The sequence below is a fragment of the Rattus rattus genome, chromosome 7, assembly GCF_011064425.1.
Source record: "Rattus rattus isolate New Zealand chromosome 7, Rrattus_CSIRO_v1, whole genome shotgun sequence".
NCBI lineage: Eukaryota > Metazoa > Chordata > Mammalia > Rodentia > Muridae > Rattus > Rattus rattus.
The window spans coordinates 118,403,232-118,425,897 of NC_046160.1; the positions used below are offsets into that span (position 1 = coordinate 118,403,232).

A 22,666-nucleotide genomic window follows, 5' to 3' on the forward strand; every position below is an offset into this window, starting at 1 on the left:
GGCTAAAACATCGTTTGAGACTAGGTCTCACCCTATTGCTCAGGCTGATCTTGAACCTGTGGCCTCGGTGACTCTCTGGCCTTAGCCTTCCAAGTATTGAAAACTGTAGGTGGGCACCACCATGCCTGTGCATGGCATCTCAGGCGGTGCTGACGGTTCTGGTGTGAAAGCTGCCCTCCTCCGAGAATTAGTGTTATGAAGACATCATGAACAGAAATAAAACCGAGATTAAGGGCAAAGTGCAGAAGTTCACAAATGCAAGCCAAGACCAGTAACTATTTAGTGTGACCACAGGCAAGGCAGTAAAGAGATTGGTTTGTAACTGGGTGAAAGGAACCACACTGCACAAGCAGAGGCGGATCCTTCTTGACTGACACTTCAACTAGCCTGAGTGAGCTCACAACACACTCAAAACGGCTTACAGTGCTGAAATGTTTTAATGATAAAATATGAACAAATTTAACAGATACTGTAGAATGAAAGGCTTATGGGTCTCTTAAAAATCAGTCATGAGTCCCTCCAGAAGGAAAGACTATGACAGAAGGAAGTGTTCTTACCATGATGAACGCACCACATGGTTATAAACCTGTAGCACTTTTATCTCCTGATTCCTGTGAGCATTGCTACCACCAAGCTGTCAGTAGCACTTTGCTTCCAGCATACAATTCATAAACGTTATAATATGTCCCCAGGGAACATGTTCATATACACAAAATGTAAAATTTATAAGGTAGTATTTGAAGTTTCATAGCACATTTTAAAATTTGTGAAATATTCCTAAGTAAAAAGGTGGATGTATATATGCATATAGAGAAAAATGGAAATCTTAACACTAAAGGTAAAATTACTCTTCAATCTCATTACAGCATTATATATCAGTATAAATCTATAAAATCACATCCCCACAAATCTTGCCTACAGGTATCTGTACATATAAACCCAGCACAGCCACACTTACCTCGTACTAAGCCCACAATAGAACAAGGACCAAAGAAAGCATGGTAGATAGTCTGATTTCCCCAGGATGGGGCAGACTTTCGATATTTTTAATTCCTCCAGATAGCTTTTAGACCACAGTACCCTAGCTAGCACAACTGTATCAACCCTCAAATGTCACAAAAAAAAAAAAAGGAAAGAAAAAAGAAGAAAAGAAAGAAACCATTCAGTTGAATGTTAAAGTGACATTTAGCAGTTCTCAGTCTTTTCACTCTCTGCTTACCTCGTGGATTGAATTGAATAGATTCCAATCAAAACTCATTAATTCCAGAGCAAGGTCCCAAGTGTTCATCCCCAAAATCCTCATCGACCTTTGCTGGGATTCCTCATTTTCTGCAAAAGGATTCTAAACCAACAGACAGAAGCAAAAGGATCTTCAATAGTCCCCAAATGTTTCACAGTGAATTGGCTGCCTGTGGGAAGGCTCTAGAAACCCAGATTAGAGAAGTAATCTTTTCTGAGTGCACTTAATATTTCCCCTGCTCTGTTCACTGTCAGTGAGTTACAGCCAATTTAGGAAACAGCCCTGCAACAGTCAAATGTGATCAATGACACTTCACCCAGATAGCCTGCCCCTCCCCCACTCCCCCCACGAGCTCGGCCTGCCTCGACCCCTCCCCCACCAGCCTCCCCACGTCCACAAATCTGATTATAAAACACAGCCCTGACAGACAGCATAATGAAACTGAAAGCCCTGGAATCACTTTGGCTTCTGGCAAAAAATTAATGTGCCAGGAGGGTTAGTGTAAAAACAAACAAAAGAAATGTCACAGAGCACTTCAATAAAGGCAGACATGGCTCGTACAGGAAATACCCTTTTCCAGTCTCATCCCGGACACACGCTTACAAATTTTATTACAAGGCCCTTGGAAAGTGTGAAAAATCTGACATGAAATAAAAATAAAAGCTATTTTATTTAGAGCCCCCTGTGACTAATTCTATGTAACAACTGCCTTGCTTTGCTTTTTCCCTCCTGGAGATGGGGGCTAATCACACAGGTAGGTTGCTAAGAGTACACTTCCTTCCGAATCTGGCATGAGACATTAACATTGTATTAATGTTATTGTATTGTAACATCTGTATTAACATTGACAATACAGCCTTAAATCTATCACCACCTTTGAAGTTATTAAATAAGAAATTTGATATTTTCTCTAAAATTACTGGCGCTTTCTAATTAAAATACACATTTCCTCATTGGAGAGTTTCCGAAAGACCGGAAATTGGCTGCGGTGTGACCCACTGATGGGGCACTTATGCCTTTCTACCGTCTATGAGGTCCCTGGGGTCAGTTTCCAGAATGGATATTTCTTTTTTTAAAAGGACAAGGCTTATTCTGCAAAAGTAAATTATGCAGATTACACGCCAGTTTTAGAACTTTGATGTTTAAGAAAATGTTTGCTATTAAAAACAAACAAAACAAAACAAAAACCTAACACAGCCGACATTCAGACTTCCCCACAGGGGAGACTGCCTGGCGAGCCTGCCAAGAACAAATGGCCTCTCTGCCTCTCTGAGGATGTAGTGCTGAGTCAGAGGCACTGACTAAACCTGTGAACGTACAGATTCTGTGTCGCAGAGGGAAGGCTTCTCAGGGATTGTCTGCTAGGGTGGGACAAGGCACTGAAATAAGACCAAAGCAGACTACAGCGTCGGAGTTAACAACGGAATTGTGGGTGAACCTGGCTTTTTGTCTACTTTATTTTCCCTCAAATCTGCCCTTTAGCACAGTTCTTCCACCATGTGGTTCCTCAAGACGGACCATTGCCCTATCCAGGCAACACTTTAAATTTTCTACTCTACCCTCCAGGTTTGATTTTGAGGAAGATTGGTTAATCTACAAGAAAGTGTTTGTGGTTACAGTGAGCCCTCATGCCATAGACCCCAACCATGCTGGATTTTAAGTAGACTACCCTGAGGATGAAATTCCTAAATCTGCTACCCACAAGGACATATGCCAGGGTGTCCAAAGCAGCTGTAGAAAATGCTGGAGGGCAGGATGGAGTCTTGGTCGTCTTAGACTGTAGCTCATGGCATCTGCTTATTTCCCATCACCCATGCCCACCTTAGCCTCTCTGAGAGGCCCTTTATAATAAAGCCCTGGTGAGGATTATACCAGGTAACTGTGGCTGAAGGAGGAGGGCATGGGGGACAGCTGGAGTGAGGGTTTTTCTTGGGAATAATGCTCAAAAGCAACACTTTAGACTGTTTTCTTTCATGGGCAAGAATAAAAATCAAACTCACTGTCTAGGAAAAGTCCCGCAAAGCACTTCTAATGTCCCCTGAGCCAAAATGTTTTTAAACGTTACACTGAGAATAATTTGAAGGCAGGATCATTTATACCTTTTCAAATCTTGCTCTTCATAGGTATCTGACATCCCATAGTTACTGACTCACTGCGTGCAGGGAGGGCTGAAAAATCTACCTTTTACTTAAGGAAATGGGACAGTCGAAAGGACAGGCTCTTCTGTCTCTCAGTCCAACTGGGATCATTTCTTAACCCCATGCCCATACAGCTCCCCAAAAGAAGCTAAGTCACAACTTCAAATACTTTTTATCAGAAAAAAAAAAAAAAAAAAAGGAAGGCTGATTCTAGGGAGGCTAATCCCTTAACTCGGGGCTCTGATTTGTAAAAGATATGTCCCTTGGCAACTCGTGGTTGCAAGAGAAAAATAGCTTAATTTTTTTTTTTTCATTATAAAGCATGAAGAATTGCTGAATCTGGTACTGGTGTTTCAAGGGCCAGCGTCCAAGTCCTTACCAAAGTGTCAGCCAGATCTTTCCGGTAGACGTATATCCGACCAGATGCCTCCAGGGATTTGGAAATGGCCAAGTCATTTGGCTGAAATTCATGCTTTTCTTTATTTAAAAAAAAAAAGGGAGAGAGTAGTTAGAAACAGGTGAGCCTACGAATTACATACGTGAATAAAACTTGCTCAAGAAAAATGTTTAAAAGTATGTAAACAGACTTCAGGTGAGTGCGTTTATTTTCGAATGCTTTGGCATGATGTTAGGAACATCGCCTCCTAGCGTGGCCCTCCTGAGCTGAACAGGACAGTTTCAGGTAGATGGGAAAATTTACTCATAGCCCCCTCTGTCCAAAATAACCTCGTGAGCCTGCACACCAGCATATAAAAGCGCACGTGCACTTGTTCCCACACTCGCACTAGTAATTAATCCTATATGACTTTATAATTATAAGCATTTACTTACTGTTTATACGTTATATTTAATTGGTTATATAACAGCCCATTATGCCACCATTTAATCATTCCTTGAACGCCGAACATTTAATGGCTTCCCTTTTCGGCCATATAAATTACTATATGTTAAGAACTAGCACAAGGCCTGGCCCGTAACAGAGCCTTGATAGATGGTTCTATGACTTCAGCAGCCATAACAGACATTGCCGAAGTCAACGTCCTTGCATATAAATCCCTGTCTGTTTAACACACGGGCGAGCTTTTAAAGACAGACTTCACCCGGTCTGGAATGACTGAACTAAAGGGAACGTTTGTAAAGCCTTTGACACAAACTGCCAAACTGCTTACGCGTTCCCTTTCTAGAAAATGAATCGATCTATTTCCCTAACATCAGATATAAAGCTTGTACGATGAACAACACCGATGACTGTTTCTTGGAGGCCTGCTTTACAAAATGCAATCCAAGGGCTGAATCTCTCTGCAGAGACAGCGTCTTTATTTCCTTATTGCAAAAGGCTTTTGCTGTTTGTTTCACGATTATCTTGTTAGATCATAAATAAATGTACGACTGCTTCCTTAACTCTATACACACACACTTTCATCTTGAAAATTATAAATTTTTACGTCTTATTACATCGTGATCCTGGCCAACAGCTTTTCAGAAACTTTTGGGGAAAATCTTTAAAGAGGCTTCGGGGAGTTACCTGAAAGTTACAAATTTAATGTTATCAAAGAAGGAATGCTTCTACACTCTTAGACAGACCGCTAGAATGGAAGAACCATTAAAGGGATAAGAAACTGTCTCAAAGGCATCATTTGCAATGACCTTCCTCCACAGTAAGGTCGTGTTATTTAAATAATCCAAGCCATTCACAAAATGGCTCTCTGCACGGCTCTGGGGTCTTCTGCCGTATCACTGCACCTTTAGGCATGACTGAGATAAGAGTTTGCCTAACACTGTTATCTTGACAACCTGAAGCTGTTCCGTTACCTCTGGGCTCTCATCCTGTCCTATGTACACAGTGAAGTAGGAAGAAACTCAGTATCGGCTCCTCCCACCATACCCACTTCCTCCAGGACCATATTTCCTCCCACTGTATGCTCCTCCCATGTTCCTGCTACCACCAAAGTTTCCACTCTTCATTGGACCAGAGTTGGAAGGTTGCTGGTTATACTTTCCAAAATTTCCTCCACCACGGTGGTCATAACCACCTCCAACAGCCCCCCATCCTGGTTGCTCTATCCAGATCCTCCACCACCACATCCTCCTCTTTCTCCTCCCTAACCTGGGCTCCTTCCAAAATTGCCACCCCCAGATCCATTATAACCATCCCCAAATCCACATCCACTTGCTTACCCATCAGATCCCCACCTAAAGCTGCTTCCTGATCCTGGTCCAAAAAATGCCACCACCACCAGGAGAAGTCCCCCAAACCAAAGTTTGCTCCTCTTCCGGTCCTAGAGCTTCGGACTTCCTGCGTCTCTTGTCTAGACAGTGCCTAGTGCATTGTGACCATTGGTGGTGGGATGTGTTTGCAATATACTTTTATCCACAGGATCATGGGCATCAAAAGTAACAGAGGCGAAGCCCCCTGGCTTTCCAGATTGCCTATCAGATTCTCACATGGTTCTGGGCTTCCAAGGTGACACGAGGAGAGGAGTCTGGAAAACCAGGAGCCCAGGACACTGTGACGAAGCTTTTTGTTGGTGAAATGAGAGACGATACCAAGGGTCCCTATGTTAGAGATTACTTGGAAGAATATGGAAAAGCTAACTGGGGGCTCAGTGGCTGTTCTCCTCAGTGGGACTATCCTGAGAGGCGAATGATAGTTTTGATGAAGTTGAATATTGCTTATAACCACTTAGTATTCTGGTCGTTTAAAATATATAACACCTTTAACATATCTGCCTGAAACATGTAGTCAAAAATTCAAAGCTTCTGAGGAGATCCTTTGTTGGAGGTTGGTCTGGTGCTGCTGTGTATTCAAAGGCTAAATTCTGTACCCCAAGATCCAGTTGCCCCAAGATGAGGAAATTCTCACATGCACCAGCTTTTGTTATGCAAACCTTGCTCCACAACTTGAAACTATTGGTTAAATTAAAATGGCTACAACTACTTATCGGGGAGAATAGAGAGGGGTAGAGTTTGAGTTACTGGGCTGGGAGTTGCAGGTAGGGACCATGAGGAGAAAGAGGAAAGAGGAAGAGAAAGGAGCTTGGAGGATGAGAAGACAGAGAGAATAGGGGGTCTTCATTAGCCATGATGGACCAGCAACACGTGCCAGAGTGAAATGCCTCCCCAGAACACCAGACTGCTGGAGCAGAAAGAATCCAGGAAGATCGAAACAGCAAGTATCTGGGGAGCACAGCTGGGGAAGTCACCAGGCTAGGGAATTAGAATAGGGGTAATCCGCCAGTAACTGCGGAGGGCCTAATAAATAAATCCTGGTTTGTGTCTCATTCAATGGAAGCCAGACAGGAATAAACATCATTCTTTTATTTTATAATGTCTTCCTTCAGTTCACTAGCCATTCCCATTCTTGGGGGGGTATGTTTCCTTTCTTAATAAGCTGTCTCTGTTTCTTAAGAGTATGTATGTATGTATGTAATGTGTATGAATGTATGTCTGCCTGTGTGTTAGTGTACACTGTGAGTGCAGTACCCAAGGAGGCCAGAAGAGGGTGTCAGAGTCCCTGTACCTGGAGTTCTAGATGGTTGTAAGGTAGGAACTGAACCTGGGTTCTGAGCTACAGCAGCCTTTTCTTAACAAACAATCCCCCCCACACACATACACTCTTATTAACATTCATGGGGGGGTCCACATGCTCTGCAACGTTTTGCTTTGATTTCCCATAGGTAATTTGGGGTTAGAGGTTTTTCTGGAGATTTGACCCAGAGCCTCATACAGGGGTAAGGTCTACATTCTACAAATAAGCTAAACCCTCAACTCAGGATGGTGCTTCGTTTGGCTGTACAGTAAGAGTTCTAGGACCCTATTGGCTTAGGGAGAGTGGCTTTATGTTCCGTTTTGGCTTTGCGCGTATAACTTGCGTTGACTTGTCAGACTATCTGACCTGCCCGTGAGCAAAATGGAGGCTGGAGAGATGTGGATGTGGAGTGATGCTCTAACCCCATGTGCTCTGAGTCCTTCTCTCCCTGAAGAACAGTTACTGAGGGTAAAAGGCCATGAATATCTGCTCCTCCCATCCCCCGCCCCGCATGGTTAACACAGTACTTTAACTGCTCACACTTAGTCACCTTTTCTTTTTTGTATTTTCCTCCGGGCTAGTGAGACATCAGATTAAGATCGTAAGCCAGAAGGAAGCCAGTGACATTGTGATCTGACAGGCTCCAGTGAAACAGTTTTGTTCAGGCTGCACAGATCAATAATGTCGGCTTGTAATGGGCTTGGTCTTATTCAAAACACACAATAAAGTTTCTTGGAGGACAAACAAGGCCCATCAGGAGCAGCTGTTACAAGGGCCCGCTGGCCACAAGCACCTCAGAGGATACTGCCTCCCGAGCTGCGGCTTACTGTGCAGTTTCCTGTCTCCCAACAGAGACTAAGTATTAAATTCTCAGCCAGCAAGATGACTAGTTCAAGGCCACCCTCCCCCTAACCTCCCCACAGTAATTTAATCCTTTAACAATTTCTGAAGTTAATTTAAATACGAAAAGTGGAAGGCTTATCTAACATAAAAAAGTGCAGAAAGCTCTATAATACATTTCAAAACACCGGCACGTCTTCCTACTCAATTCTGAGGGAGGAAATTCAGTATCCAGCAGTACCCCCCACTGTTGTCATGGAAACACTTCTGGTAGGCACCTCCTATTGTTACTGTGGTCATCCAGCTGCAGCAGAGAAAGGAGGGGCAGCATGCCTATTCTACAAGATGTCAGCTTCCTTCTGGAGGAGATGGAGCGAAAGATTAACATTCGGGGACAGAAAACAGTGTACCTCCAGAGAACATAATGGCCACCAGAGCCAGATCCTCTTCGGCACGCTGCAGCTTCTCGGCCACAACCTTCAGGATCTCCTGGGCTGTACTAGAAACTTTGGCCTTCACACTGATGTAGGAGTGCTCCGTCACATACACGTGGCAAAAAACTGCAGAAGTCAAACAACAAACAAACAGGTCATATTCAGAGAATGGCGACCACGAGGGACAGACTCGAATCAAGCTGTCGTCTACCTTGCTGTTGTTTTAGGTGTAAGGTGTGAGCAGCTAGGTGACCTTGGGATGAGTACGTGAGGGTCCAGCCTGCCAGCATGTGCTTGCAAATGCAGGAGGCCAGGGACCACGAGGGAGCAGCTGACCCGTTTCCCATACTGCAAGGAATCCCTTGGTCACCCCATCGCGGGCTCGTGATAGACGGTCTGCTTGAAGTCGCATGAGACCACACTCCACAGACTGTACTTTTGGACCCCTCCCTTGAGAGTTGTTAAGAACTCCCATGTGTCTAACACATGGATTTTTATTTTACACTCTATTTCAAGACAGTCTCACTGGCCTGATCAAGAACTGTACACCTGCTATTAGGATTCTTTTTTTTTTTCCTTTTTTTAAAAGATTTATTTATTATATGTAAGTAAACTGTCGCTGTCTTCAGACACACCAGAAGAGGGCATCGGATCCCATTACAGATGGTTGTGGGCCACTATGTGGCTGCTGAGATTTGAACTCGGGTCCTCTGGAAGAGCAGTCAGCCCTCTTAACCACTGAGCCATCTCTCCAGACTGCTATTAGGATTCTTATAAGTTTACCTGAAAGTACATCTTTTGCCTTGGTGTTTGTGTGCAATTTTCTCAGTCATTCAAGAATGAGCTTCCAGCCCTGATCCATTTTGAAGTGCTGACGAGTTTTTAAATGGAGGTCCTATTTCTAGCCTTTAAAATTATTTTTTTTGTTTGCAGTGCTATTAATTATCAATAGGATATTATCACCGTTGGGATGAATGGGTCCCAGAAAAACATTTTCTTCACCATTTGCACAGTAGAGATAGTTTTACTAGTAATGAGCATCCCTGTGACAAGGGACTTCTTACTACAGTTTCCCTTAGCGTGTAAGCACTAGGGCCTCTAGACTAAACAGGTCAATGATATACTTAGTCTGCTCTATACTTCCTCAAAGACAAGCAGGGGGTTATAGCTTTTGGAGAATGCCATGTGCTTTTTAAATAGCATCACCAGACTAAACCCAGGGAAAATTTTCCAGAAATGCAAAAGCAACCAAGCCAGGGAGTCAGCTGCTGCCACTGGGGCGCAAGTGAGCTCACTCCCTGCACCAGGCACTAGAGCTTTGCTTTGCTTAGGTTGCTCAAGGTGGAGATTCTGAACCAAGATCCAGTCTATGAACTACTAAATAGAGGTTGAGTTTATCCTTGCTTAATAAACTGATGAACAAGAAGAGGCCGGAGGGCCTCGCAATGCCGAGCTTCTTAGAAGCTCAGCTTAGCAAACTCCACAATTAAATTGTAAGAGAAATGGACAAGGAAGGCCAGCGATTAACGAATTAGGAGGTAAGGTAATTGCATTTGCTCTTTCATTGGGGCAGACGATAGTTAACACGAGACAACGGAAAGCTTTCTGCCAGAGGCACCAGACAAAACACCCCGGGGCAGAATAAACGAAGAGGTTTTATATTGGAACTGTTCAAAAAGCCAAACAGATAGGCAGCCTCCGCACGTTGAAGTTTAGCACTGGGAGCTTCTGAAGAGCATTCCACTCCCCTGTCTCTCCTGCCATTCCCTCAGTCTTTGCCCAGACAAGGAACCTCTGCCACCACTCAGGTTCTGTGGTAACAAAGTACACAAGCCCATGCAGGCTGCTAACGAGGACTTTCCCTTCGTGGGCTGTTATGAGTCCTAGGCACTGACTCTGTCACATACATTCTGGGTATGCTCCAGGCTGAGGAACCGCACAAGAACTTCTCCCACATCCACCCTCTTCTTTTTGTCTGTCTTTCCTAAGTCTCAGGGACTGACTCAGCTAAGGCTCTGTGCACTGGCTTTGGTGGCCCTTCAGGTCAATCCTGGACCATGGGCCAGAGTGAAGGTTTAAGGAAGAAAAAGCCAGGTTTGCAGCATCTTTTGTACCTCTGCTGCAGAATACAAGAGAGCTTTGTGCACATATCTCTGTTCTTGCTTCCCGAACTAAGTATATTCCTGGTCTTTGAAAGAACACTTGCTTCCCAAACTAAGAATATTCCCAGTCTTTGAAAGAACATGGTTTGAAAAATCATGTATTTGATAATAGCATCCTAGTCAAAGAGGAATGACCACCAGAAGTGACAGTTGCAGGCAGTTCTGTAGGGAGGAGGTGACTCTTGTACAAGGCTACTCACTTTCCTCTGTTTCGGCCACAGTTCCTCTATGCTGGAGCCAGTTCTCCTTAAGACTGAATTGGTGGAAGAGGGCTTTATTCTGTGAAGAGGGAGGAAAAGAACAATGAACAAATAGATTCTGGCCCCCTGCAAAGTCACAACTCTTTACAACGTGTTCTAAAAGAACGTGACTAGCCACGACTAGCCATTTTTTTTTCCTCTTAGCATATAAAATCTATCCATCTGATCTTAAGAGAAATAAAGATGGAGTTGCTTCAATCAACAAACGCAGGTGTCGGGATTGTGAGCCTCAGTGCGGAGCTGGGCCAAAGCCAGAGGCAGGCATAAAGTCCCTCGGTCTATTCAGTGCATGCTGCTAGAGAAAACTTCAGAAACACCCGTGATTCTTTAGGAAGACACTTTCTCTACTCCAACACAGGCTCTGAGACAGTTACAGCAACCTCAGCTTTCCTTTTCCAGTTTGCACAGCAGAACTCTGTGAGGTCATTTCACACTCCTGCCACTGGCTACTATGGTAACCCACATTCTGCCAGACGCCAACCAGCGTCTCATCAAGTTAGGTGGAAATACAACACTGGCTACCATCTCTCTTGTCATGCTCCAAGTGTGAAAACGCTTCAGAAGACTTCCTTACTCTCGGAGGAAGGAAAATCCTTCACTTAAGATTCTTACTTGGATTTAGAAGGAGGGACATGAATAGTTTAAAATTCAAAATTTTAATCAATTTGGGAACAGCAGGGAATTTCTGAGACTTTAAAGTGCACAAAAAAAATGTATATGCAAGGTGTCAAGAAGTCAAATAGGTCAGAACACATCGAGACAGTTAAGTACAGGCCAACTGCACCCCTGGATTTCCCAGTTCACCCTGTTAGACTCCGGGCAGTATTCACTTTAATTTTAAGGAAATGGCAAGTTGGACAGGGCAAGCTGTGTGAGCCACGACCCCCTCCCCCACAGATATAAAAGTATTTCCCTACCTTCTTCTGTGGTGAGTATAGGGCAAGCAGTGTGAGCTTTCTCCTCCCCTTTCCCTTCTCCCATCCCTCTCCCTCCTCCACCCTGTCCCCCTTCCCCCCCCTCCTCCCATCCCTCCCCCATAGCTATAAAAGCATTTGCCTACCTTCTTCTGTGGTGAGTATTCATCAACAGTGCTACAAAGAGAAAGGTGAAACATGAGATTTCCCACAGAGGACTCATTTTCAGGAGCGCTGTGGAGAACGTCATTCTTTAAAGAAGGTGAAGCAGAACCAGTGGGGTGGATCACTAATTGCCAAGCCTGACGGCCCAGGATCTACATGGTGGAATGACAGAACGGACCCTAAAAGTCTCCGTCTGACCTCCACGCGCACTCCGTGGGTGCCGGTTTTGGTCGGTGCGGCCCTGGGAACTGCAAATGCGCGTTTGCTTCCATTATATTGTTGGCCTTTTTTGTTATTATTACTCATGTTTGATGAGGAGAGGAACTCATTGTGGATGGGTTCCACCCTGGGCAGGCAGGGTGGTGCGGGGTTACACGGGAAAGCAGACGGAGCAAGCCACGGGGGACAAGCCACGCGGGACAAGCCATGGAGGACAAGTCATGGGGGACAGACAAGCCACGGGGAACAAGCCAGGCGGCAGCATCCTCCATGTCTCTACCTGCTGCTTCCATTCCCCTGATGGACTGTAATCTTAAGCCAGGTGAGACCTCTCCTTCTAAACTGTTTCTGTCAGTGTCTTATCACAGCAATAGAACGTCAAACGAGAACACCATGGCATATTCACACATCCAAATAAATAAATAGATGAGTGAGTAAGTAAATAAATGTCATAAAAGAGGGGTAAAAACGAGACAAAATAATGCTGGGATAATGTGTAATCCCTATACTCCAGAGGCAGAGCCAAGGCAAGATGGTGCCCTGCCTGGACTGCATCCACTCAGGCCAGTCTGGACTACAGACCACCTCAAAACAAAATAAAAACACAGCACATAATTTATTAATGCGCTGTGTATAATGCATCTGACATCACGCTCCAAGTGTCAAATGAACTAGGGGGGAGGGGGGAGCTACCTAATGAACACCTGTATTGTGCTTTCTACCCCCAGAATGCGAAGCTAATAATTAAGAGGAAACCTGGATTTGTCAGCCTGTGGAAACACAGTGCACATAAATAGATGGCACGCACGCTCTCCCTCTCCCCTGCCCTGATTGAAAAGCAATATGTATTGAACAGGAAAGGCTCTGTTGTGTTGTTACAGATTTGTGGTGAGGCCATTTCCCAGCTAGCTAAGCAATCCAGCCTCATCTCTAGATGGTCTGTGACGCAGAACTGAGGATACTGTCTCTCTAACCACTGACCCTGGGTCACTGGGTGCCCCTGATGGCTATCCCCACTCTGAGGAGAGCTGCACACACCATTAGGATAACATCCACAGCAGGTACTCATCACAGTCCCAGAAAGTGACACACTGGCCATCCACGAGCATAACACTGGGGCCCAAGTCTCATTCTAAAATGGAGAGGCATGTCCTAGTCTTATACCAAATGAGCAAACGCCCTTTCTCTGTGTGTGTTGGGGATCCCTTCCCTGTATGTGTGTATTGGGGACCCCCCTTTTCTGTATGCATGTGCTGGGGACCCCTTCTCTGTATGCATGTGGTAGGGATCCCCCTTCTCTGTGTGTGTTGGGGACCCCCTTCTCTGTGTGTATTAGGGACCCCTTCTCTGTGTGTGTTGGGGACCCCCCTTTTCTGTATGCATGTGCTGGGGCCCCTTCTCTGTATGCATGTGGTAGGGATCCCCCTTCTCTGTATGCATGTATTGGGGTCCTCATTCTGTCTGTGTTAGGGACCCCCTTTCTTCGTGTGCTGGGGACCCCTTCTGTGTGTATGTTGGGGACCCTCTTCTCTGTATGCATGTAATGGGGATTCCCTTCTCTGTGTACATGTGTTGGGGACTCCCTTCTCTTTATGCATGTTAGGGATCCCCTTCTCTGTGTGCATGTATTGAGGGGATGATCCACAGCTTGGGTTTGCTAATCCTGAGCCTCACCTCTAGCCCAACCGTATCTTAACACAATTTTCTCATTTCAATTTGCCATTTCCACTCTAATGTAAAATTTTAACGGAATGAACTAGATCTCAGCGACATGGTTAATGTACTTAAGTGCACTGAGCCGGGCATCAAGGTTTCCCAACTGTAACAGGTCTGCCTTATAGTACAGACCTCCTCCAAAGGAGAGATTAGTTGTCATAAGGTTTATCTTCCTTTTCCCCTTTTGGTTAATTTACTAACTTATAATTTCACATCAATATTAATTAGGCATTTCATACTTAATAGGATGCAGACTGTGATCACCATAGTTTATCACACTCATTTCTAAGACACTGTCCCATCTCGCACCTGCTTTCCCAATGTGCAGTTCTGACGACCGAGATGAAGACTAATCTTTCATTGGTAGTGGGCACCCTCCACTGCGGTTAAATCAGGTTTTAAATCGCAAACCAGTTATTGTGCAGGCCTGAGCTGGCACTTCCTGAGAAGTGCACTCACTGTTGCCAAGTCATAAAGTGTCTAACGTGACGATGGTGCTGCACTTGCTTTATGCCACTAAAACTAAGAAACTGCACGGCAAACTGGACAGGCTTGGCAAAGACTGCTTCTCAGGACGGAATAAGGACCTCGTGGTTTCATGTGCAACATTAACAGATGCAGCTAAAACCTAGAAAGGCCAGGTGCTGCCAATCTGAAAGATTTACAAGTGCTTACGTATGGGACACTTACTTGGGCGCACCAACAGCTGCTGGAGAAGTTGGATTCTCCAATCTTTCTAAACTGATATGAAACCCTCGCAGACCTCGCAACACACTGAACCTCTGGCATTCCCCGTGACTCACTGGGACCTATTTATAAGTCCTTTCTTCCCTGTTCCATAGAGATTGCCCAGAGCCCCCAAACAATAAGCTAAATATATGACTGAAAATTAAGGAATAATTTACTGTTTTTATGCTCTCGGTCTGCTTTTATCAAAGAAAACATAAAATAGAAAAGGAAAGGTCCCGAGTCTGATTACTGTTCTCTTATTTTAATCTATTTAAAAAAGAAAGAAAGAAAATAAAAACACACGATTTACTGCTAGCAATGCCAAGTAACCAGGATAAATCCAGGGCCAAGACATTAAAGATCGACTTTCTATACACAACGGCCCAACATTCTTACATTTTCTTCCACATTCACAAACCGCTCTGGGCGCAGTTAAATACTCACTGACGGCGGTGCATGCCCAGTATCTTCTGAAACTCCTTCAGCTCTTTCTCAAGGATCGGATATTCATAGACGTCATCCAGCACGTTCCTGTATATGGTCTGTAGAGAGGATGGAGGCAACAAAACCGCAAATGTAACGATTCAGTGTCGACTCCGTAAGGATTTCAATGGAGACAGGGTTGGCCATACAGCTCAGTGGTCAAACACATGGCTCGGGTCATGGCTATCTCATTCCAGAAAGTGGACTCCAGCCACTCAACAACCTGGCCGCTTTTAAAGACTGTCTATAGGGTATGCTGAAAACAGATCTTAGTTGCTTATTAGAGAGTTCCACAAGTAGTTTAGATCTCAAAACAGAATCCCTGCAGGACTGGTTGGGAGGAAATCATATTAAAATAACCAGTGGGCTTAAAAGATATCCTGAGTTAAGGCAGAGGGATAGATAAGTCTTTAACTGGATGCCTAAAAGGCACCAATATCAAGCTCTATTTCAGAGAACTGTCTGTGATAGAGACGTATGGCAAACTATCAATTAGCGACTGTTACTGTTCTCAAAGCATATTGTCAAATGCCTATTCTCAAATATAATTCACAAGCATAGCATATATTTAAAATTCACAGAATGACACAAAATACATCTCATTAAAATGATTCTTAAATGCTTATCTAAGTTTTATTTGCCTGTGTAGATGTTACTATTTTAACATTATCATAAATTTAACATTAAACAGCATCGGATTGTAAAGTATATTTAGGTGTAATTTACTTAACTCACAAAAGTCCCACGATTTAAACAACCCATCGCAAATTGGAGCATATAAAATTTCCATGCATAGTCTTTCATAATATATTTAAATTTTTTAAAATTGAGTTCCTACTTATATACAGAATGCCAGGTCTTAGAAGTCAAGATGAATTTATACTTTCACTGAATTTGACATAAAAACTGAATGACTAAAAATGTGATTTTTTTTTTGAAGCACAGAGCTGAAAATAAAACCAATCACGCCAAAATATGTGAAAGCATTGGCACACCTTTAGAAACATCTTTGAGTGCTCATCTTCATGCAGCCAGTCCTTGTACAGAGAAATCCACTGGGAAACCAGATGTAAGACCTTGCGCTTCCGACAAGGGACATCTGAGTTTTCTTCTTCCCCTTGATACTTCTTAGCAGAATAGGTGCACGTGGTTAAGAAAGAACACCGTGTTGTTGGAATACAAAGTATCAAAAGGCCCATGCCATCAAGTCTTTACAAAATAGGCCAAAGCATTATTTCCCAGAGAATTTAGAACTGTTTAAAAAGGTAAAAGAACAGAACCAGAGTAGAGAGAACAGAAGGTGGACTGTGGAAAATAATAAAAGCAAACACAGAAATGAAGCATCCCCAGTGGGAGGCTGTGCTATCGCCCCGCAGCTGAGGGCTGGTCTGTCACACTGGCAGCTGCTGACAAAGTCCCTCAGCAGCGTGAGATTTTATGTCAGTTCAAAGCGACATGAGGTGGCCCACTGATTTCAAGAGTGGCTTCCGGAGAAGAGCCTGTCTTACTACACAGGTGAATACTGTTTCGGTGAGCAACATCAGAGGGAGGCCGGGCAGTCTCTGATCTTCAGAAATTCATGTTTTATAAAAACCAGTCACTTCTAAAGCGGCTCCAGAGGAACACAGCTGTCTGGGGCAGAGCTTATGATCTGATCCAAATGCCCACTCCTAAGGATTTATTCAAGAAAGGAAGGACCAGATAAATGTGCAAAGACATAGGTAAAAAAAGGGTTGCTGATTTCCACCTTCATTAATGTAAATTAAAAACTTAACGGGGGAAGGCCTAAGTGTTCCAGCAAGAAGTCAGTTAAATAAATGATTAGATATTCATTAAATAAATTGCTCTGCAGTCATGAAAATGGGGCCTAGTATGAAGCACATATATTGAGCATTCACAGTATATTGTTGAGCACAAAAACAAAAACCCTGCAGCATTATCCACTTTGGGTTAATAATGCTTACATGAATATTTTAATAATAATGCTTATATGAATATTTTAATAATGCTTACATGAATATTTTAATTACCTAGAAAGACATGCAGATGGTTAACAGTGGCTTTTCAACTTAGTGGGGTTTTAGAATATCTGTATACTAATTAACATTTTCTAATTTATATATAATAACAATGTGTTAACTGCATTACTAAAATAACTTCAAAGTAACAAGCTTAAAGCCTAGGAATGAGACAAGAGCTCAGCACTGTCTACAGTCATCTATATCTTTTTTTTCCTCTCAAAATGATCATCTCTCTCCCCCACCTAAACCCCCACCTCCGACCAAGTCTCATGTGACACAGGCTAGCCTCAACCTTTCATCCTCTAGCCTCCACCTCCCAAGTGCTGGGATTACACGTATGCACCGCCATTCCCAGCCCCCCCTCCCCCCGGCCGTCCTGATGGTGTTGAAAAGCTAACTAGACTTAGAAAGCATTAGGGGATGGTTCATCGAGGCCGAATACGTGTTAGTGCCAAACAGCAGCCAGACAGAAATGAGTTGTGCTCCAGACTCCGTAAATACAAAAAGCACGGCTCACTTTCGCCCTAACCTGCAAGGTTATGCTGTGGCCACCTTTAAAGTCTACCAGTGAAATAAAATCAGCCGAACAAACAAGCAACAAGCAAACAAACAATGCCCACCAAAGTGTCTATGTCTTTTAGTTTTTCTCTTGAAAGGCAAATAAAGGTTGATCCTACATTTATTCTGTTTGCACGTGTGTATTTAAAAAACAAAACAAAAAAAAAAGCCCAGGATGGAAGAATCAGTCAGTTGAGAAGCACCAACAGCTTTCTCTCTTTCCTAGTGAAGATCTGGGCTTCTCTTCATTCGAATGTTGTATTTAAGTCCCACCTACATTGGCAGAATAAAGCAACTCCAAGACCGTGATTGTTCAACTATTCTTCTAAACCTATAGTTATATATTTATTCTCTTAACCTCATGTTGCCTACGATCTATGTATCTTTTTTAGAACACTGATTAGATTTACATTTGTGTTCTGCTTCAGTAGGGGATAAGTTCCTTTATGTTTTTGCTCTGGCGTAATCATACTGATTTATAAATGCGTTAGTGGGGGAAGGGCACTGGGCAAGGCGCAGGTTCTCCATAATGCACTGAATATTAGCTGGCCCAGGCTTAAATAATGCGCTTTACTACGATAAAAGCCGAAAGCCATCCAATCCTATTACAATGAAAATATCCACATAAAATACCCAAGCTCCGTAAAAACGGTTCCAATCTACAAACAGAGTTTTAAAAAAAAATCATGGGAAAAACAAGCAAAAAGGACCTGGGCCCACAGGAGTGCAATATAACAAGAATCTTCTTGAAGACAGGACCAACATCGTTGGCGTTTGACACAGATGACATAGCCTTGATTGGGGCTTGTTTGATCTCACAGATGGCAGGAAACAAAAACAGTTATGCAGAAAAACTTGCAGTTTAAAATGTTTTCCATTTCAGGGATTTTAATAATCAAAAGGCTGCAAAAATAATGAGAATTTCCAATTGTTCAAGGACGGAAAACACTGATATTCAAGGAGACCCTGAGTCATTCTTTAGAAATATCTGCAGGGGCATGAAATTACTACGCTGTAAAAAAGATACTAGGGTAAGAGCTGAGGACAGTAGTTTGAAGGCATCTAATTTGCTATAGGACATAATTCCTACAGTTAATGGGTGGTAATTGCTTTAGAGTACGTAAACATTAAAATGTAGATAAAAATAGCTCACAGATTTTTTTTTCCCAAAATGCACCTGAAGGAGAAATTAAGAATCATAATTATTGCTGTTTTTTTTTTTTTTTAAAAAAAAAACAGCAACTACTTGGAAACCATGAGAAAAATCTGCAAATCATTGAAATTTTCCAAATTCAAAACCAGCGTTTCAAGATTAGTTGCATGAGTTGGAATTTAGACACTGTCGAAATACCTATAGTTTTGCTTAGTCAGAGGATGCAGTAAAGCAAGACAATGGTTAATAGGTATATACATGCCATTTATAGCTCATACACACACATATCAATATATAAACACTTTTGTTTCTGTGTGTGGGCATATGTTTATGTGTGTGCACAGGTGCACATGTGTGCACCTGGAGGTGGAGGTCAGAGGTCAACCATGAAAGACATCCCTTAGGCAACATCTACCAGTTTGAAACAGGGTCTCTCACAGGCCTGGATTTACCAAGGAGGCTCCACTCTCTGGCTAGCAATCCAACATCTTTGTCTGTCTCCACCTCCCTAGCACCAGGATGACAAGCCCTTACCACCACACTTAGCTTTACCTTGGTTTTGGAGACTAACTGTAGATCTGCAAGCTTTACGGAGCCATCTCTTAGCCCTGCCTTCCCTGAGACAGGTATCTAAGCCCAAGCTGATCTTGACCTCTGTGATCTTCCTGACTCAGCCTTCCAAGTGCTGGGATTACAGTTACATGCCACCAAGTCTAGATTAGTTACATGGTCTTTTAATAGGCATGCCATTTTAAACACTATGGAGTTTTAAGGTATTCTTTTAGACAGGAAATTGCAGTTATAGTTGGGAGACAATTATTTAACAGGTAATGAATTTTAAATGGCTGTTATTAAGTTTTAATAAAAATCTTTGGCATATAACCCATTTTCCTAAACATTTTGTATGAATTGAAATCGAACCTCTAGTTTCGTTTAATAAAAGCAGTAAAGTTTTTATTAAGTGCTTGAAGGCTATAATTAATTTTATTATTACCAGCAATAAAATTAATTAACTAAATTAATTTATTAAATACTGAATTGCCTCTGAAGCATCTTCTCTAAGCAGAGTGAGGCAAGAAGCCCTGATGGAGACGTCTAGTCAGTTTATGTGGGCTCATGGCCTTTATGCAGCATCTCTCTGGCTACTGAGTAAAACTTTAAGGCTTTCTTAGCAGGCGGTTAACTTTCTATCTGACACTTGAGGATGCAGTGAGTAGCAACTGAGATGATAACTGCATCCAAAGAGATGGGGTAGACTTTCCATGGGGAAGAACATGCACACATACAACACACACACACACACACACACACACACACACACAAACTCTCATACACATACATACATGCACTCATACTCATACACTCAAACACACACATACTCACGCATACACTCAAACACATTCAAACACACTCAAACATACTCACACATATACTCATACACACACACTTGCTCACACACTCATGTACTCTTTCACACAGTCACTCACACACACACTCAAACATACACATACACTTAAATACACTCAAACAAACCCACACATACATTCAAACATACTTACACATACGCTCACACACACTGAGTCACACACATTCACTCACACACACCCATATACTCACGTACACACACTCACACACATACTTGCTCACATACACATACTCTTTCACACACACACACACACACACTCAGAAACACACTGGCTTTCTCACACACACACACACACACACACATACACTCTCTCTCACACACACAAGCACACTCAAACACTCAAACATATATGTACTATTGAATATTCTCTCTCTCTCTCTCTCTCTCTCACACACACACACACACACACACACACACACACACACACACACACACACCCCCCAAGCACATGCACATGGGAGGTCCATCTGCACAAGAGGTCTGACTCTAAGTGACTGGCTCTCCTCTAAGGATACTTATTGTTTGCTACAGTCAGTCCTCTTGACCTGCTGACTTGGCAATTTTACCTCCAGCTCACCAAGCAACCATGAGAAACAGAAATAAAGCAAACACGGTCTACACGGTACACCCTGCCCACGGAATAGAATGTAAAGGCAGCGGTGGCGGCGGCGGCGCGTCCCCCACTGCCCCGGTCTGTCCTGTCTCATTCCATCTTCACCGTGGATACCATTACATTAATATTTAACATATCCACACTCTACTGTGGGTTGAGTAAATTAAGAAAGGCAGTTAATTCCTGATGCGGGACATCTTTCTGAGAGGAAGCCGGCATGGCGTCCTGAAGTTAATGAAGGATATTGTCTTAACAGCGCCTGGCACAAGTCATCGGTTGTCATGAATACCGTATACGTGAGGAGGAAGTCATCAAGGAGTGTTTCTGCAAAGGAAGAAAATAAACAGTGTAAGCAAAGAGGTACCTGAATAGCATCCATTGCAAATAAACACAATGACTGATGGGGGCTGAAGAAAAATTCTATGCAAAAATGCACTATTTATTAAAGATAAGCTTTGAAAAATTCTTCACACAGAATGCTTCAAACAATGAAGTCCTTTTTTTTTTTTTTTTTTTTTTTCTGATCAAGTTTTTCTCAGTATGCAATTCTTATCTTATTCCCCTTACTAAGAGATCACCCATGCTTGGGAGTAGAGGTGTTTATGAAAAACCAATGCATGAATAATATGATTTAAAATGAGGCTCCTAAGCTTTCTGAGGTATACGATCCAGTTGTATAGGGAATGAAACGTTTCGTGTTCTGATAAAGTAAGACTTTGCTTTCATTTAGGGCAAGGATCAGGGCAAGAAAACGCACAAGACACACATCAGGTCTCAAGGCCAGCCATCTTTACCATTCGAACGCCTCAATAACAAGTTGGTTTAGTAGCAGGTAACGTGTTTACCTGGTGCCCGTGGGCCCTCAAGTTTGTATCAACATCACACATAAAAAAAAAGGAAGTCAGAAAAAGGATGCAAGATATTTTTTCTAGGGTGGACACTGAACCGAATCCAGTAAAAATTGGAACAATTCTAGCCTGAAAAAACAAACATGCTTCTTCCTAACGCCATTCGTAATTTCATATTTTTAGTTGGTATGTAAAAGAAGAGGTTTCAGTGTGACACTTGACACACATTGATCATGGGACTTGGCTCATTTTGCTCCCTTAATTCCTGTGCCCCCACCCCACAACCCCTAATTCCATTTTTATTTTTTCACCTGTGTCTTGAGTGTTGTTGTGAAAAGTTTCCATATGGGGCAGCCAAACAGGCAAACCCTGACCCACAACACAATTCCAGCACCACAGAATTTCCACCACAACAGAATGCAAAGTGCAAAATGCAAAGTAGCCTCACGCTAGTATGTCTGCCCAGTTGATATTCATTTTACAACACGACTCAATTCCCTCATCGTTTACATTGCGAACAGCACACTTTCAGGTGTATTTTCAGTGTAATCCCAGCACCCAGGATGCAGAGCCAGGAGGATCTCTGTGAGGTCGAGGCCAGCAAGGTCTACAGAGTGAGTTCCAGGACAGCCTGGGCTACACAGAGAAACCCTGACTTGAAAAAGCAAAAACAAACAAAACAAAACACTAAAAAACAAAACAAAACAAAAAAAAACAAACCCAAAAAACAAAACAAAACAAAAAAACAAAACAAAACAAGAAAACAGCAATAAACTCTGAAGGAAATTATTTTATGTATTATTACAGACTGAAGACCCCTTAACATGATGGGATCAGAAGGTGGATTATTAGACATGTGATTAGACTGTATTCAGTTTAGAGGCTGGATCTTTTATGGGTATGATCGATGAGTCCTGAGCGCTTGCTTCCTGTGTCTGCTGTGTAAACCCCAGTGAGGCAAACTTTGAACCAAGATCACGCCCTCATCATACCCTGACTCTGCCACTGACTCGATCCTCAACTGCTCATCCTTCATAACCAGGAGAAAGATGTTGCTTTACATCTTGTTTGCAAACCGTTCAACACGTAGTATTCTGTTAGAGTAGTCTGAGTTAAGACAAATAGTAGGTTATGCTGTCCGAGATCTATACTTTAATAAATGTCTAGGTAGAATGAATGTGTCCACCACGTAGCTCCCAGCTCTGTAAACACTGAGCA

General features: G+C 42.9%; 1 protein-coding gene across 1 annotated transcript in view; it reads right to left on the reverse strand.

Annotated features, from left to right (window-relative positions):
* Positions 1-22,666, reverse strand: part of Rapgef5 (Rap guanine nucleotide exchange factor 5) — a 230,402-nt gene that overhangs the window by 31,320 nt on the left and 176,416 nt on the right. The window contains exons 12-19 of the mRNA XM_032908351.1: positions 20,846-20,924; positions 15,825-15,969; positions 14,791-14,888; positions 11,664-11,694; positions 10,544-10,622; positions 8,158-8,307; positions 3,758-3,855; positions 1,220-1,342 (exon numbers count right to left, since the gene is read on the reverse strand). Of these exons, the coding sequence (XP_032764242.1) occupies positions 1,220-1,342; positions 3,758-3,855; positions 8,158-8,307; positions 10,544-10,622; positions 11,664-11,694; positions 14,791-14,888; positions 15,825-15,969; positions 20,846-20,924 (803 nt within the window). The remainder of the gene's footprint in view (positions 1-1,219; positions 1,343-3,757; positions 3,856-8,157; positions 8,308-10,543; positions 10,623-11,663; positions 11,695-14,790; positions 14,889-15,824; positions 15,970-20,845; positions 20,925-22,666) is intronic.